General features: G+C 34.4%; 1 protein-coding gene across 1 annotated transcript in view; it reads left to right on the plus strand.

The window, feature by feature from the left end:
* The window catches only part of SLCO6A1 (solute carrier organic anion transporter family member 6A1), a gene marked incomplete at both ends in the record, with an annotated part of 48,369 nt that extends 32,782 nt beyond the window's left edge, over positions 1 to 15,587 (plus strand). The window contains 3 exons of the mRNA XM_081132596.1: positions 1,197 to 1,350; positions 6,558 to 6,745; positions 15,509 to 15,587. Coding sequence (XP_080988722.1) covers positions 1,197 to 1,350; positions 6,558 to 6,745; positions 15,509 to 15,587 — 421 coding nt within the window. The remainder of the gene's footprint in view (positions 1 to 1,196; positions 1,351 to 6,557; positions 6,746 to 15,508) is intronic.
* Between the last annotated feature and the right edge of the window lie 3,023 nt (positions 15,588 to 18,610).

The raw sequence follows: 18,610 nt of genomic DNA on the forward strand, positions 1-18,610 counted from the left end.
ATGATGAACCACTGAGTGACCAGGAATACAATTAAGATGTTTGCTTTGAAGACTTCTGTATTAAATTGAACTGGAGACTAGCCATTACTGTAAGAAAAATAAAGGCATCCAGATAGGAAAAGTAGAAGTAAACCTGTGTTTATTTGAAGACAACACAGTTGTCTATCTAGAAAAAACACACACACTATAACTAATAAAATGAGTTTAGCAAGTTTGTAGAATGCAAGATCAACATACAAAAATCTATGGTAGTTCTATTTACTACCTACAAATTAGCAGACATTAATATTAAAAATACTGTTAACAATAGTATCAAGAAAAAATAAATATTGTAGAAGAAAAGATCAATATACAGGAATCTATGGTATTTCTGTGTACTACTTACAGACAACTGGAAATTTATATTAAAAATTTCGTTAGCATTCGTATCAGAAAAAGAAATACTTAAGGATAAATATGATAAAAGATGCAGAACACCATTAGTCATCAGGGAAATTCATATTAAAGACCAAAATATGAAACTACTATATTCCTATTAGAATGTCTAAAATTAAAAAGACTGATCATACCAGGTGTTGATGAGAAATGTGGAAAGCAACGGAAACTATTTTTAATTTATTTTTAATTTATGCAACTGAAACTCTCATACACTGCTGATGGGAATGTAAAAATAACATACTGTGGAAAACTGAGGGTTTCTTAAAAGGTTAAATGAACACCTACCATATCATCCAAACATTCTACTCCTTAATATTTATTCAAGAGATATGGAAGCATATGACCATGCAAAGACCACATGAAGATCAGCCGCATGAAAGAAGCCTGACAAAGAAAGTGAACATAATGTATTGTTCCATTTCACAAAATGCTATGAAATTCAAAGTAATGATAGTGACAGAAAGTAGATCAGCAGGTGCCAGGGGGTGGAGGAATTACAAAGGAGCATGAGAAAACTTATGGGGGTATTGATTGATTGTTAACATGATTGTGATGATGGTTTCACAAGTGTATACATATATTTAAAATTTTCATATTGTAAGCTTTAAACATTACAGTTTATTGTATGTCAGTTATACCTTAATAAAGCTGTTAAAAAGAAATTAAATATTTTTATGGATCTTGTTGATATCTTGATGTGTACATTAATAAATATACTACCATGGCATTATAATTACATTCAATCTCTTTTTTTACAGAACAGGGCAGTTGGGAAACCTGACAGCTCCTTGCAATTCTTATTGTAGTTGCTCATCTTCATTTTATTCACCTATATGTGGAAGAAATGATATTGGATATTTTTCTCCTTGCTTTGCAGGCTGTACCTATTTTAAAACATTTAAAAGGCAGAAGGTAATTATTTTTAATTATGCTTCTGCCTCTTCAGTAAGAGGTTGAACTTGTGGATGATGTTTACATTCTAGCAGCAATGCAAATAACTTAAAGTTGAACATATGTTATCTCTGTTCTTGGATATTTACACAAATCAGGTCTCATTTTAAAATGCCCCTACTTGCTCATCTTTGGGGCCATTACTATCAGAATTCCTTTCCTTGAGTCTTTTACCAACCACCAGGCAAATTTTTTTTGTCATGTAGAGCAGTTGACCACTCAGCTACTTGTCTCCAGGTAAATTTTCTTATGTTCTAAGTTGCATAAATGAGCTTTTATCTAAATAATGGACTGTAACTTCAATGTCTCCCTTTTAAGTGGCACAGAAGTAGGGACTCAGGTTAGTTTTGTAAAAGAGAGCAACAAAGACATATATTTCCTGACCGATAGACATTATAGCACCTCCCTTATTAGGCAGTAAAGTCCTTCATTAGCTATGTACCTACATAGCAATATTCTTTTCCCTGTTACACACACATCATTTCATTACAGTGTATTAGCATACTTGACCAACTTTTAGTTCCTCGTAGTAATCTTTCAGTGGGTTATGATTTAATCACAGATCTTCAGTTTTGTATTGACTATTAATATAAAAAGTTTGCATACCCTTTAAAAAGTCTTTATTATATGTTAGATTATATGTTTTTACTCTTTAAAATATGTTACTGTGGAAAACATTAAATGTAATAGAAAAGTATGATGAACTCCTATACGCCAATTAACCATCTTCACCAATTTATTAACTTACAGAAAATCAACTTTATACTCCTACTTACTTCCTCTTCTCCATTTTTGTTTGAAATAAGTAAATGATTTGAAATAAGTAAATACTCATGCTGTCACCATAGCATAAAACACAACTTTTGGGGGGGAATTCTTTTTAGGGATTTTGTTTCTATTTCTTAAAAATCTTTATAATTTTCTTGTATTTCTCTAGGAAATAATTAATTCATAATGAATAGCAGTGATAGAAATAACCAACAAAATAGTCAAACTGTGTGGTAACCTTTGATACTAAGTAAAAATTGAAAGAAGAATTAAATATTTTTTGAGAAATTTTATAAGAGTTTATTTGAGCCAAACTGATACATTCTGGGGAGCAAGATCTCAAATGGTCCCAGAATAAAATATTTTTGACAAAAATTAGATCTCTTAAAAATTACTCAGGATAGTTAGCACAGAAGTAGGGACTCAGGCTTTAAAAATTGTTAGCTCTGAAGGAAAACTGACAGTAGCAGAAGCTATGATTAGTACAGTGTGATATGGATGCCACTGATTAATGGATAAAATATGCATTAATTTCAAATGGGAAAGAATTGATAGCAATAAAAATCATTTTTAACAATGAAAATTAAATAAAAGAAACATCATATACAAAAATGATCAAATGGTGTTAATGAAATTCCCTCTGTAAAGTATTTTTCAATGAAAATAGTTCAATTTTGAGATAATTCTGATTAAATGTTCATTTTCAAAACATGATCAAGATCAACATGAGTTAGAATTGGATGCTCTCTAATTATGCTCATGCAAAAGTTTGCAAGAGGAGTGGTGGAGATACTATACCTCTGAATATTTCTAAATTCCTATAGAAAATCACAGCTTTACTAAAACTGAAAATAGATACATCCTCTTCATATTGATAATATTCCTGAGCAGTTTTGCCTCTTTGAGACCCATATGTATTCTTCTTACCTATGCCACCAAAGATCTTCAAATTTCCTTGTAGATATAAAAGAAATCTTGGGTTTTTCTTCTTCATCTTCTCATTGGGACTCGTTCTTTTCAGCTGCTGATACAGCTTTCATTATAAAACAACTGGAAGCGGGGACTTCTAAAGGCTATTCTAGTCCAACAGGAGCCTCATTCTAATTATCTGTAGAGAGGGAGGTCAATCTCATCCAAAGCATTTAGCATCACAGGAAGCCAGGCTTCAGGGTCTCTTGCCGTTGAATCATCCTTAGAATATTTTAACTTCCTTTACTTACCTCCCACCTTTGTGTTATTTTTGTCATATATTTTATTTCTTCATATATTTTATAAGACACATGCTATTATTGTTATTTTGTACAGTCAGTATGCACTTATAATTACCCATTTTCTTGCTTTCATATGAGATCATTTCTTTCTTTCTGAGGAACCGTATTTCACCTTTTTTTTTTTTTTTAAAAAAAAAAACACCTCTTTTCTCTGGGTATGGAATTCTATATTGGCATTTGAAAGATGCCATTATAATGTCTATGTCTCTGGCTGCTTTTAGAGTTTTCTCTTTGTTTTTTATTTACAGCAGTTTTACTTTAATGTGTGTAGATATGGTTTTCATTATATTTATTTTGCTTGGGTTTCATAGAACATCTTTAGTTTGTGGATTTATGGCTATCAGTTGGAAAATTCTCAGCTATTATTTCTCCCTCACTCTCTCTTCTTTTTTGGGAGGGCATGTATTAGTTTACTATTGCTATATAACAAATTACCACTGCCTTTTGTCTTTAAGTAATACACATTTATTAGCTCATAGTTCTAAATTCAGAAGTCCAGATACGGCATGACAAGCTCCTCTGCTCAGAGTCTCACAGGCTGAAATCAAGCTGTTGGCTGAGTGTGTTCCTTTCTGGAGGCTCTGGGAAAATCTACTTACCAGATTGGCCAATTCAGTTTCTTTGGACTGTAAAAAATGAGGCCTCCCTTTACTTGATAGCTGTGTGCTAGGTCCAGTTTTAGCTCTTTGAGTCCCACATTCTTTGCAACATGACTACCTCCATCTTCAGGGCTAGTAACAGAGAATCTCCCTTATCACATGCTTTGAATCTCTGACTTCAGGAAAAGCTCAGTACCTTTTAAGGCTTACCTAATTAGATGAGGTTTACCCTCTCTTTTTAAAAATAAACTATGCCATATAATGTAACTTAGATGCGTAAAATCCATCAATTCACAGTCCTAGGTAGATGCAGGTTTATATAATAAGGGGGCGGGAACCTTAGATGCCATCTTAGAATTTTGCATACTGTAGGCTACAAATAGACCTTTCCACTGTGTCCAATACTCTTGTTCTTTTTCTCGGTTTTCCATCTCTTTTCATCTGTTTGTTTAAATGTAGATACTTTCTGTTGACCTGCCTTATTCTCTATTCTCTATTCGGTAGTGTCTGCTTTTAAAACTGAGGTTCTAAGCTTACTCATTGTATTTTTCAGTTCTAACATTTATGTTTTTGTAGAATCCAAATCCTGTTAAATTTCACATCATTTAAGATACTTTATCCACTTTACCCTCCATTTTTTGAAAAATATTAATCATGATTAAAGTTCTTCTGTTAACTCCACTATCTAGATCAACTGAGTCTACTTATATTTGTTCTTCTCTTAATTTTAAGCTGATTATTTTCTGTTAGCTTATTTCCTGTTCACTCTGCTTCAGCCACATTTTCCTCCTTGCTCTTCTTTGAACTGATCAAGCATGTTTTTGTTTCCAACCTGGAATGCAGTTTTTTCAGATAATCAGATGGCCCCTTCCCTTCCCTTCCCTTCCCTTCCCTTCCCTTCCCTTCCCTTCCCTTCCCTTCCCTTCCCTTCCCTTCCCTTCCCTTCCCTTCCCTTCCCTTCCCTCCCCTCCCCTCCCCTCCCCTCCCCTCCCCTCCCCTCCCCTCCCCTCCCCTCCCCTCCCCTCCCCTCCCCTCCCCTCCCCTTCTTCAAATCTCTGCTCAGCTTTCACTGAGTCATTGACGTAGTCATTGATCATAAGTTCACCCTTATAAACCCTGTATTTCTATTGTATTGTTTAGTGTGTTTTCACAACACCTCGTATGATGTTTAGTACATAGACACTAAAACAAATACAATGGAATGAATAAATTGCAGTTTGAATATTTGGTTATTTCTATTTTATTTTATTTTTTTTGCCTATTCAGTAACTACCTAGTAACTCCCACAAACAAACAGATGATTTGGGGACCATCATTTTATGGATCACTCAGACTCAAGCCATCTTTGTTTCTTCTTATACCTTCACTAGTAACCTAATTCCATATTTCTGTTGAATTTATGATAAATTTTTAAACTTGGAATCTTTTCAATAGATTAATAAATTGCCAACTGACCTCTGTATCTTCAAACTATTTAGTTCTTCTTAGAAAATATCACTTATTCATCTTTCTTGAATGATCAACCCCACAACAACCACCTCAGGTTTTCATTGGCTCCCATTTAGGGCTATATTGTGAGTTTCATTGATCCTAGACACTTTGCCTTTATAAGCAAAAAAAAAAAAAAAAAAAATTAATGTACAAGTGCATTAGTATGAAGACAAATATGATCTAGACTGGATTCATTATTATTATGTTCATTTATTTTAATTTTAAAAGACAGCCCTAGCCGGTTTGGCTCAGTAGTTAGAGCGTTGGCCCACAGACTGAAGGGTCTCAGACTGAAGGTTCGATCCTGGTCAAGGGCACATATCTGAGTTGCTTATAGGCTTGATCCCTGGCCTGGCCAGGGTGTGTGAGGGAGGCAACCAATCAGTGTATCTCTCTCACACTGATGTTTCTCTCTCTCTGTCTCTCCTCCCCCCTTCCATTCTCTCTAAAAAAATCAATGGACAAAATATCCTCAGGTGAGGATTAACAAGACAAAACAAAAAAGACACTAGAATTACATTTGTATGTGACCTTAATGTATTTGGGGCCATAAACAATGCCTACTCTGCTGAATAAATAATAGCCCTGCCATCATTACATACAAAATAAAGTCTTACCTTTGCAGTATAGTCCCAAAACTTTCCACCGTTGGGTAACTGTCCATATTTCAACTCTTAGCTAAAGTTCAATTTTATTTATTACATTATCCTTAATTGCCCTCAATTTATATAGCTCTCCAAAAATTATTTGTGCAATTAGATGTAAATATTTTCAGTGGAATTTCTTAAATTAATAGAATTTTTTCTAAGTAACTAATTACACACACACACAGAAACACCTGAGTCTTTGTTAAGTAAAATAGCTTGGACTTATTAATGTTTCATTTGTAAATGATGATTGGCAGGTTTAATGTAAGGGCATTTACTGATGAAATTGGCTAGTTTCCATGTAGTTATTGATTTAGTTTTATTTTACAGTAATAAATTTTTGCTTTATGACTATAGTTCTAAAAAATCATTTTCTATCTTAATTTTTATAGACATATTTCAATTGTTCTTGCATTGATGAAGGATTAACAACTTCAGATAATCAAGGTGATTTTATTGATGCCAGACTTGGGATATGTCAAGCAAAATGCTATAAATTACCTGTGTTCATTGTTTTTATCTTTTCTACGATTACATTTGCTGGTTTTTCTGCTGTACCAATCACCCTGACCATCCTTCGGTATGTATATTATTATTTATAATAATTGTCTTTCAGTATATAAAAAGTCAATTTTAGGAAGATTTTACAGTATTGTATTAAATGACTTAATCTTTTGTTTCACGGTAGGAAATGCTAGAGGAGAAATTGTTACATTGTCAAAATTCATGTGTATGTTTAATTCTCTTTTAACTAATTTATTTGCATAAAACCTATCGATATCACATTTAGTTAAAATTAAATTAAAGTTTACAACATGGAAAATTCATATTTAGGCAAATTGTTACATTGTCCAAATTTGTCTAATTCTTTAATTTATTTGCATAGTCTATAGGTATCACATTTAGTTTAGCTTTAACTTAAAACTAAATTTAAATACTTGGAAAATTAATAAATATAGGAAAATCTTAATTATAACACAGATCAAATTATGTTATAGGTATGTATTGAATATTCACTTCTATATTAGCCAATTTAACTATTAAAAAAACATCATTATCATAAAGGAACACAATTTTTAGAATTTTGCTACATAAGTTTAATATTATTCTAAATTAAAGCAACATTTATTATTATTCTGTTGTTTTTCCTGAATATGTAAAGTAGACTTGATATTTTTATCACAGTAGCAGAATAATTGGTCATTGTTTCAAATTATTTTTTCCCGGGGGCTAACATAAAAATTTAAGTCATGAGGAGCAATTTTTTTGTCCCCTAAGAAAGCAGACTAGAGAACATGAATAAATATATGCAGAAATAAAATCTGATTGGGCACATGTAGTCTCTGCCTTCAGTGAACTTGAAATTAAACAATTTTTTTTTTTTGATTTATTGATTTAAGAGAGAGAGAGAGAGGAAGGGGTAGAAAGAGAGAGAGATTGATTGGTTGTTCCACTTATTTATGCATTTATTGGTTGATTCTTGTATGTGCCCTGACCCATGATCGAACCCATCACCTTGGCATATCAGAACAATGCTCTAATCAGCTGAGCTTCTGGGCCAGGGCAATGAGCTTGCAATTTAGATGGGAGGCAAAACTTGGACATTATCAACATAGGAAGCAGCTTTTGTATTTATTAATATGTGTCTGGCACTAAAACTATAAGGATCCACAAGATATGGACGTTGACCCTAAGTTGCTTAGAGTTTAACATGGGGAGAAAAACACTTAAAAAGAAGTAGATTAAATACTTGGAGGTGCTTTGATTAAAGCCGTACAAACTGACCCAGAACACAGTGAAGAAAATGGTTCAGAAATGCTTACAGAAGGCATGGCACTTGATTTAAGATATGAAGATAAGTGATTTCTCATAATCTAAGCGGACTTGGGGATGAGTTTTCAACAGGAAAAGTGAGCAATGAAAGTAGAGACAAAATACATAAAATATGTGGGCAAGGAGTTTTATTATGACAGGAATAGCATAATGGTGAATGGGACAAGGAGATTTGAGCTTCCTAAGGACCTAATAATGGGTGGCTTTCTTTGCTGTGTTAATATGAATGATGTTATCCTGTGTACACCTGGAAGTCATTGACAACAAAAAACTTCAGAAGTAAAAGTGATCAAATAGTCATTTTATATTTATTTATTTATTCATTTTTCAAACATGCATTTTAGATAGAGTTCTTTGAAAATAGTGTAGAAGATAATGCTGAGGGGGAAAACTGGAATAGAAAGGAAAATACTTAGGGCATCATTTTAGCATTTAGTAGTGGTATTTAGAGATAGAGATGATAGAACATATTTGAGAAATATTTAGTTAAGGTAAAAGGGCAAGGTTATTACTTTGATATTCCTGGTACAAAATATGGAGGAATTAATGGTTATGTCCAGATTCCTAGTCTGGGGAACTAAATTAATGATACCCCACTAACAGAGAAAATAAATTTAAGGAGAAAAGAAAACTCAGGTTGGAGACAATCAGGACAATGTTGAACATGCCTTTTTAAAAGTTCATGTGAAACATCCAAGGAAATAGTCCCAGCTGTGAAATAAGAAAGATGATAGAGATAATAGTAATAGTCCAGAAGTTTCATTCTGAACCTTCTCAATTCTGAACCTGGCAAATATACAGAGCAATAAGGAGACTAACACACACATGTGTGCACACACACACACGCATATGCCCTATTATGAGACATAAAAAAATGACGAAGTTGAAATTGCATATAAGTATTGCCTAAATTGAAGCAGACTGGAACCCATCTTGTAATTTCACAAAGATATTACAAAGAATAACAGGAAACGTGGAGAGGGTTTCAGGATTGACAGATTTCAGATATTTTCATCATGTATTTCTGCTCAGAAGAAGAGTACCTTGCCTTTAGATGGAAGTTCTAGGAGCAGGACCTAGGTAGGTAAGTCCAGGCAGAATATTTCTGGGCTCTATGAAAGACAGATCTCTCTTTGGCTTTTGATGGCCATCTCCCCCTGAGTTTTCACATTGTCTTTTCTCTGTACATGTCTATGTGGATATTTCCTCTCCCCAAAAGGACACCAGTCATATTGGATTAGGGCCCACCCAATTGACCTCATTTTAATTTAATTACCCCTGTAAAATTCTCTCTCCAGAACTGCAGCATTCTGGGTACAGGGGGTTTGGATTTTAGCATATACATTTTAGAGTGGATACAATTCAGCTCACAGCAATAACAAACCACCCCAAATTTAATGTCTTCACAACAATTTATTCTTATCTTTCATAGTCCTGTGAGTTGACTGTGCTCAATGGCGTAGTTCTTGTTTGAGCTTTTTGATGAGCTTGTGGTCAGTTGACACATGACACTTGGGTCATCTGACAGTATGGCTGGGCTGGATTTCCAAGATGGCTGATAATTTAGGCACATTTTTGCTGGTAGACTAGTTGGGGCTATTGATTGGCCATAAGTGGCCTCTTTCTGTGACTTGTAATTCAGCTAACAAAGGCTAACAATTTCAAAAGGGTACAGCTCAAGTATTAGTGTTCCAAAAGACTCAGGCATAAGCTACAAGGCATAAGCTGTAAAGGTTCATTTAACCTAGGCTGGAAGTCCAAGAATGTCACTTTTCTGCACTCTATTTGTTAAAAAAGGTCATTATGTTTTAAGAGGAGGGTGATTAGATTCCACGTCTTCATGTAAGGAGCAATGTGCATGTATAGGGGGAACAAAGGAATTAATTACAGTCATCTTGGGTGATTATCTACGACCATATCTTTCACTGGTTTGGGAAAATTCTTAACTATTCTTTCTGTAAATATTGCTTCTGCTCCATTCTTTCTCTACTCTCATTTGGGATAGCAATTATACATATCATAAATCTTTTATTGTGTCCATGTGTCTGTTAGGCTCTTTCTCTTTCTGTTTTCATTTCTTATTGTTCTCTGTGCTTCAGACTGAGGTTGCTTTATTTATCGTGTTAATCGAATCTTCGCCTGCTTTTCCAGTTACTTATACTCTAGTTTACTAGTTCTGTCTTCTCGGTGTCTAATTACTTATTAAAATCACCTATTGAGTTCTTAATTGGTGTACTTTTCAGTTATAGAATTTCATTTTATTTTTAATAGATTCTAGTTCTATGATAATATTCTCTATCATGTGTTTTCTTGGACATTAATCTCCCAAATTTAAAATATCTCTCAGATATCTAGTACCTGAATATTCTGTAGGACTATGTATATTGTATTTGTTTTTTCTTGACTCTGTCTTTTATAATTCCTGTAATAATGTAAGTATAAACAAGAAAATAATTAAAATGGTAACCTAAAGGTAACCTAAAGGGGTGGGGCAGAAATGAGGGTAAATGAGGGCAGGGGTTTAAACAAATCTTTCCAGCATGTTCTCTTTATATTACTTTGCTTTCCAAAGAATGCAATTATACTACAAATTTAACAAATAAACTTTGATTTTTTTAAAAAGTACAAGGAAAGTCAAAGCTAAAGACATGTAAAATCATTATCAAATAAGTGGTAATTAAAGTTATGGATGTGAGGTAGGATGGAGTAATTAGTAACAGGCCAATGCTCCTACAGAGGATAATTAGAAAAGCTGGGTTAAATGATAAAAATCATATGTTTAAGGCAGAAAGCAGAGGAGTAGAGGGATTAAAATCCCAGAGAGAGTGGAAGCTTTTAGAGGTAAATTGGGATCTAAAGCTGTCCCTGAAATTCTTGCCAGTTCTTAATGAGGGGTAGATGCTGACAGTCTGAACTAGGTCCAATTATTAGATATTTGGTCTTGCTAAATGCCCACAGAGACAGTTGGTCTACACCATAAGGTCCTGGCTATTTGGTCCTGTCCAAAACATCCATGAAGATATTTGGTTCATAGGTAGTATAAACCCTGCTCTTCTGCAAGATTCGAAACCAGATCCATCTACCTCACCCTAGGCTGCCAAGGCAAGAACAGTGATTATTGGAAATATAGTCATAATGCAGTTATTAGAGCAAAAAACATGATAGTATTTTAATGTATAAATCCTGTAGAGCAAAAGTAGAAACATTATGGGCTGTTGAACACAGGTATATTTTCTAAGCATGGATGTTTTTGGCAGGACCAAATATCAAAGACCATTTGGCGTGGACCAAATATGATTATGGACAATTTGGACAGGACCAAATGTCCTGCAAGGTTCAGGTAGAAGGTCTCTACTGGGGGACAAACAAACTGGCAGAGTTTTTGCTGATCACATGAAGCTAAGAATGACAAAATTATTTTTCCTCTGGAGAAATTTTCTGAAATACATGAAGCTGTGTGAGGCTTAAGTCTAAACAGAAAAGGATCATGATTTATCTGTATCTCTTCATCAATGTGATTATTAGGAAAAATGTTCTTCCATTCTTTCCTTCCATCCTTCATTATTTTAACACGTTTGTGTCTTTTCAACTGTGATAGTCCCCATGGATTCAAATAAGAAGATGGATGAGCACTTTTAAGGGGGAAAAAATGTAATAAAAGTGACCAGGTTCCTACTGCCTTGATGGATGTTTGAGGGTGGCATGAGAGACAGCACCAACAACAAAAATGTAGTTTCACTAATGAGTATTTAATTGTAATATTACAACACACTGCAAAGAAAATACAGAAAAATACAATGAGAAAATTATAGAATGATTTAACTTAGCTGGGAATTCAGAGAGGATATCCTGAAGAAAGGACACATTGAGCCCTAAAGAATGGGGGATGAGTATTTCACACAGTGGAGGAAAACATAAGCAAAGATTCTGAAGCTTTATAAAACCTTTTTATTAGTAATACAGTGTTGTTGCCCACCTCCACCCACCCCCACCTCCACCTCCCTTGGCCTTCGCCACACTATTGTCTTTGTCCATGGGGTATGTATATATGTTCTTTTGCTAATCCCTCACTTTCTTTATCTAGTTACCCCACCCCATCTCCTCTGGCACCCATCAGTTTGTTCCATGTACCCATGCTTCTGGTTCCATTTTGTTTGTCAGTGCATTTTGTCCATTCCACATATTAGTGAGATCATATGGTATTTGTCTTTCTCTGTCTGGCTTATTTCACTTAGCATAATACCCTCCAGGTCCATCCATGCTGTCGCAAAGGGTAGAGTTCCTTCTTTTTGACAGCCACATAGTATTCCATTGTATCAGTCAGGGGTGGGGAACCTTTTTCCTGCCAAGGGCCATTTGGATATTTATAACATCATTCGAGGGCCATACAAAATTATTAACTTAAAAATTAGCTATGAAAAAAGCTCCTTGGTTCATTGAATTTTGAGTCCCACCTGCAGTTGCCTTGGCAGTACCAGACATTCCCTACCCCTAGTATAAATGTACCACAGCTTTTTTATCCACTCATCTGCTCATTGGGCACTTGGGCTGTTTCCAGATCTTGGTTATTGTAAATACTGCTATGAACATAGGGGTGCATATATTCTTTATGATTGGTTTTTTGAGATTCTTAGGATACATTCCCATTTAAATAAAATAGATTTTTATTATTATTATTTTTCAGTCCTCACCCAAGGCCATGCCTAGAGAAGGGAGGGAGGAAGGGAGGGAGGGAGGAAGGGAGGAAGGGAGGGAGGGAGGGAGGGAGATACATTGATGTGAGAGAGAAACATCAATTGGTTGCCTTCCATATATGCACCAACTGGGGATCAAACCTGAAAGCCAGGCATGTGCCCTGACCAGGAGTCGAACTGACAACCTTTTGGTGCACAGGACGATGCTCAACCAACTGAAAAATAAAAGTCAACTTTTATTTTTGCATGTCATGAACAAGGAGGGTTATAAAGGCAAAAGTTGTGAGGTGTCATGGAATGAAACTGATGAAATTAGATGACCCTTGTAAAATTTTTTTGTAATGCTAGATTTTATCCTAAGAACAATAGCGGTAAAATAATCAGAGTTTCACCTTTAAAAATTTTACTGTGCCTCTATATGGAAAGTGCAATGAAAAGGTAAGGATGCTGGGAGGTATAAAAGGTAAATTAGGAAATCATTTTATTTTATTTTTTAAGGCAAAAGATACAGGCTTGGAATAAGCTGGTGGAATTAGGGATGTAGATATCAGAGAAAGAAATATGAAAAAAATTTGTTTTTAAATATCTGATTATTGATTGCAGTGAAAGGGGAAAAGGATGGTGTCAAGGATGCCTCTTTCCAGGTTTTGGGCTGGAAAACTGTGTGGATGATGGTTCCACTTCTTGTGATAGGGAGCACTAGGGAAGAACACCTCTGGGGCAAGGAAGGAACTTAACTCTACAACTGATGTCTTATATGAAAGATATGGACTCAAAATGTAAATTTAGAAGTTGTAAGAGACAGTAGGAACTGCTTTTTACGTTTTGGGAGAGTACTAACAAAATTTTTGTTTACTCCTTGAAATTCTTAAATCGTTCCATCATAAACTTACTTGTTAGAATAGTGAAAAGCATTCACTTTGTTATTAAAACATAGTTGTTTTTCATTAAAATTTTGGGGTTTTTTTCATATACATATACATTATTTATTATTGTGTATTCATTTAACTGATTTGGGAGAATCCTGGGAATCATTAATAATTTCATCTTGTTTTGTATATCATCAGTTAGAAAGAGGGTTATAATCAAACCAAAGATACATAAACACTTCTTAATGATTATACTTAAGAGTTATGGTCTGCTCTATAGGTGCTTCAGAGAGCTCCAATATCATATATATATAAAAAACTACTTATGCTAAGTGAAGCAGAACACTCAATTATAGTTATGCATATGACCATTTCTACTTTATACCAAAAACTTTATACTAAAGTGTGGTTCTAAAATGTGAAACTTTACTTCTTTTACCTCTCTTTAATGAATCTGCTCATAATAAATTTATAAATTTTTTAATTTAAAAATTATCATTTGAGAATTGGTTTATTTTTATTTTACTAGTAGTAAACATTTGAGGAAAGAATATATACATATTTTCCAGGTTGATGTAGGTGGAATTATCTTACTTTTTGCAAAATAGTAACAAAATGTTGTATGTATGGTACATTTTAATAAATTGAGTAAATTGAGTAATTTTGGATGAAAATATTGGTCATGCTAGCTTGTTGTTCAAGTTCTAGAACAAGTAAACAAAGGGTGAGCCTAGAGTTTATTTAAGATAGCAATATAAAATGCAGTTCTTGCCTGGCCAGTGTGGTTCAGTGGTTGAGCATCAACTCGTGAACCAAGTCATGGTTTGATTCCTGGTCAGAGCACATGCCCCTGGGTTGATCCCCAGTAGGGGATGTGCAGGAAGCAGCCTATCAATGACTCTCCCTTATTGTTGATGTTTCTCTCTCTCTCCCTCTCCCTTCTTCTCTCTGAAATAAAAACATATTTTTAAAAATGTAGTTCTTATTTTTTTACTTTCTGAAATGTTGACTATTTTTATTGTATTTTCCATTTAGTGTTTAAACTACAATATGTAATATTATGCATTATTTTTCTTTTTTAAAAAATAGTTTGATCAGTGGGAACTACCGAGATCTTCATTGCTTTTGTTTGGGAAAGTTATTTTTCATTTATTTTAGTTCTTGACTAGTGAGTGTAACAGTGAGAGGTCCAATAGGAAATAGATGACACCCTTAAATTAGGATGATCCAAGTAAGGTTGAAGGTGGCCATTTAAAAGATGGGCAGGGTTTAAGGAATCCCAAGGTATAATACAGTACCTCTGGTCTGTTTCCACTCCAGCCAGGCCAAAAGGGAAATGGCAAGGAAAGAGGGAGACCTATATGGGGGGGACTTCATTGCTAGGGACCCAGTCAGTCCGAAGTAACTGCAGGGATGGAGCCTGGGAATGAACATCTTGACCTCATCTTCCTTCCTCACTCTGGAGTGTCCCATTGGCAGAACCCAATCAGAAACCAAAAGACAAGAGAGCCTATTGATGTAGTCCATTTAGGTCAGTCTCCCAGGGCAGACAGAAGGTAGAGGAAGGTAGGGAAAGGCAGAGAGTGGATCTCACAGGGCAAAAAGAGGACTCTAAAACAATGGGTACGTACCACAGAATGATGAAACGGAAGTGGGAAAGCTAGTGCTATGATTTTTGTTTTTTTAGGAGGCTGGGGCAGAGGGTTTGGGCAATAACTGCTTCTTACTTATAAAGAACTTTACTTTGGAATTGGTGGGCAAGGGGCAGGATGTGGAGAAATGGGAGGAGCTGTAGTTCTTTAATTCAAGCAGATTAAACTCTATTCACTGGACAAAGATTCTTAATCTAATTTATGCACAGGAAAAAAATTAACCTCATACCTAGAAAACACTCTCTATAGCTAATAATAATGATGTTTTAATTATATCGTTGCTATTTGCTTGCAGGATTGTACCTGACAAACAACGTTCTCTGGCCTTGGGTATAACCTTTGTGATTTTGAGAATATTTGGTATGGACTTTTAGCAATTTTTATTGCATTGAAATGTTCATATTTTGATGTATGTATGTGTTTACATGTACATTTATAATTTCAAATAAGTAACAATGGTAAACTGAAACAAAACAAATGAATGAAAGACCTGATTTGTAGAATGTAGGAGACAACAGTTAATGTAAAAAGATAATACCTAATGTAAAGCCCATCCTGTCAAATAAAATATACATTGACATTATATTCAATTAGAAGAGATAATCTCTTTGATCTGAAGTGTGTTCATCAAGTTCATACAAGTGGTTTGGTAAGCTGAAATAAAACATAAGCATAGCAATTATACATTGCTTCATATTTGGGAAGTCAGTAACCTAAACTAGTGCTTTTAAACATTTCATTACCAAAGTCACTGAATGCAGTGTTTTTAAGAATTTCTATCCAAAGAACAAATTTGTTTTGCTGAGGGTAATGCACTCTGTACTCCAGGCTTTTTTAAATTAGCAAAAGCTAACTTTCAAATCCACATTATAACTATATTAGGACCCCGGATTCAAGAAGTTGATTGAAAACATTGGTGGGGTAAGGAAACAGGATTGGACTGGATTGAAGACTGAAAGACATGATAAATTGAGTCAAGAATGTAGAAAAATTTAAGTGTGTCTCTGACGTAGATCAGAGAAATCATTCTATAGCTACATCAGTAGGCAGAGTTAAAATTAGCTTTAATTGGGAAAAAATAGAGGATTTTTTTTTTGGTGAACAACGATCCACTAGATAAGGACAGATTTGTGATGGAAGAGGGAACATAACAAACAGCAACTGCGTAGACAGTTTTCCACAACAGAAAGGAACCCTGTGAAACTGATGCATTTTTGAATGGGAGCAAGTAAAAAAAGAAATTTTAAATACAGACCGTCTCTAGACAGGGCTTTGCCTTCAAGAATTTTAAGCAGAGGATATATATTACAGTGGTACCTCGGTTTTCGAACATCTCTGATGATGAGCTTTTCGGGTTACGAACGCTGTAAACTTGGGAGCAAATGCTTCGGGTTTCCAACACACCTCGGGAGTCGGACCTGCCACGTGGCTTCTGCTGAGGGCAAGATCCTGGGGCCCAGCTGTCAGCTGTTGATCCCTCGGTTTTCCAACGTTTCAGAACTTGAACAGTCTTTGGGAACAGAGCATATTTGAAAACCAAGGGACCACTGTATCGGATTTACATTTAAAAGATAACTCTGGTGCTGGAGGGAGAAGTACTTAATAGACTATAATGTGGAGGAAAGCTTTTACTAAAATCTAAGTCATAGTTGCATTAAATTGGATTCTGGGGGTTGTATTAGAGACAGAGAGAAATCAACACATCCAATATATGTTTGGAGTTAGTGTGAAAGATTTATCTTGGATTGGAAAATATCATGGGAAATAGAAAAAATGCGTAGTAGGCCTAGGATTTTTCACCTTGAGCCACTATAAACAGAGTGTCAGCACTCACTGAGCTAGGGATATCTGGTGTTGGATAGCGGTTCTTAAAAATCAATAATTAGTATCTCTGTTTGAAATACTTTCTCTTAAAATTTTCATTCAAAAATTAACAATAGTTTTGAGATGTCAACTAAATAACAATATGCACCCCATTCTGAAAAGATGCAAATCTACCAATTTTTTATACTTACAGGAATAATGAATTTTCAAAAACACATTGTTTGTAGTTATTAACAATACTATCTATAAGTAAATTCTTAGACTATTTTATTTAAAAAATTTTTATGTATTGATTTTAGAGAAAGAGAGGGAGAGAGAGAGGAGAGAGATGGAGACATTGATTTGTTCTTCCACTTATTTATGCATTTATTGGTTGTTTCTTGTATGTGTCCTGGCCAGAGATCATGCCCACAACCTTGGAGTATCAGGATGAGGCTCTAACCAAGTGAGTTTCCCAGCCAGGGCCAGTTCTTAGATAACTTAAAATGATATGTTTACAGTGATGATAACTAAATATATATGTTTAATTTTAGGATAAAAATTATTCTGATACCAACCTATAGTGTTTCCATGGAGAATTTACAATTACTGCATTTTTTATAGGGAGTATACCTGGCCCAATAGTTTTTAAAATGGCAGTTGAAAGTTCTTGTACATATTGGGATGGTGGACGCTGTGGACACAAAAGAAATTGTCGGCTCTATAATGCAACAAAAATGTCCTACCTGTTTCTAGGAATATGTAAGTGATATCAATTGAAGAAATGTAGAGAGGTAAAATTGTTTTAAAACCTTATGGTTATTTCTAGCAAAGTACAGTAATAAACAATGAACAAATGGATACTTTGATGATTAAAGAAGCCTTATATTATCATATAGGAAATATTTTGGAAACTAAAGTACTATAGAATTTATGTAAATATTTGAGCCACTATGTTAAATACACAATTGTTTTATGTTATTCATGAGTAAAGGGTGATAATTATCAGAATTTCAATTTGGGAAGTAATTTTGCCTGTATGTACAACCAACTTGTTTGACCTTGTGACTTTCCATTTCCACAGTAAAAGATTGGATGATTAAAAATACTTATTTGCACCACTCAAGAGTATCAACATACTCTTACCCCACTTAAATGTAAATTTCATATTGTCTCATGCTCAATGATATAACAGTGCTTGGCACAAAGCAAGCATTCAGTATTTATTGAAAATAATAGATACGGGGAATTGAGATGCTATGGTGGTGTGAGCTATGGTCGAAATGTTGGGAAAGTCTAGATTTGTTTGTATTACTTTGGAAAATTCACTAGATCTTCCATTGTTCTAGTGTATTTGTCTCTAAACGGATGATTTGGATTACATAATTTCTGAGGTCTTAATCATCATTAATATTGAATGATTTTATTGTATAGATGCTATTGGTGTGATAAATATTTTAAAGTGCTTATATGTTTTGTGATTTTACTAAGTGGGTTCAGTAATTCAAAGAACCACATAATGATAGGCTATAATATTTAACAGTAACAAGTACCTGTTTGATAAACAGTATACAGCAATGCCTTCTAATTCAGA

The sequence above is a fragment of the Miniopterus schreibersii genome (assembly GCF_964146895.1).
Source record: "Miniopterus schreibersii genome assembly, chromosome: 3".
Lineage (NCBI taxonomy): Eukaryota > Metazoa > Chordata > Mammalia > Chiroptera > Miniopteridae > Miniopterus > Miniopterus schreibersii.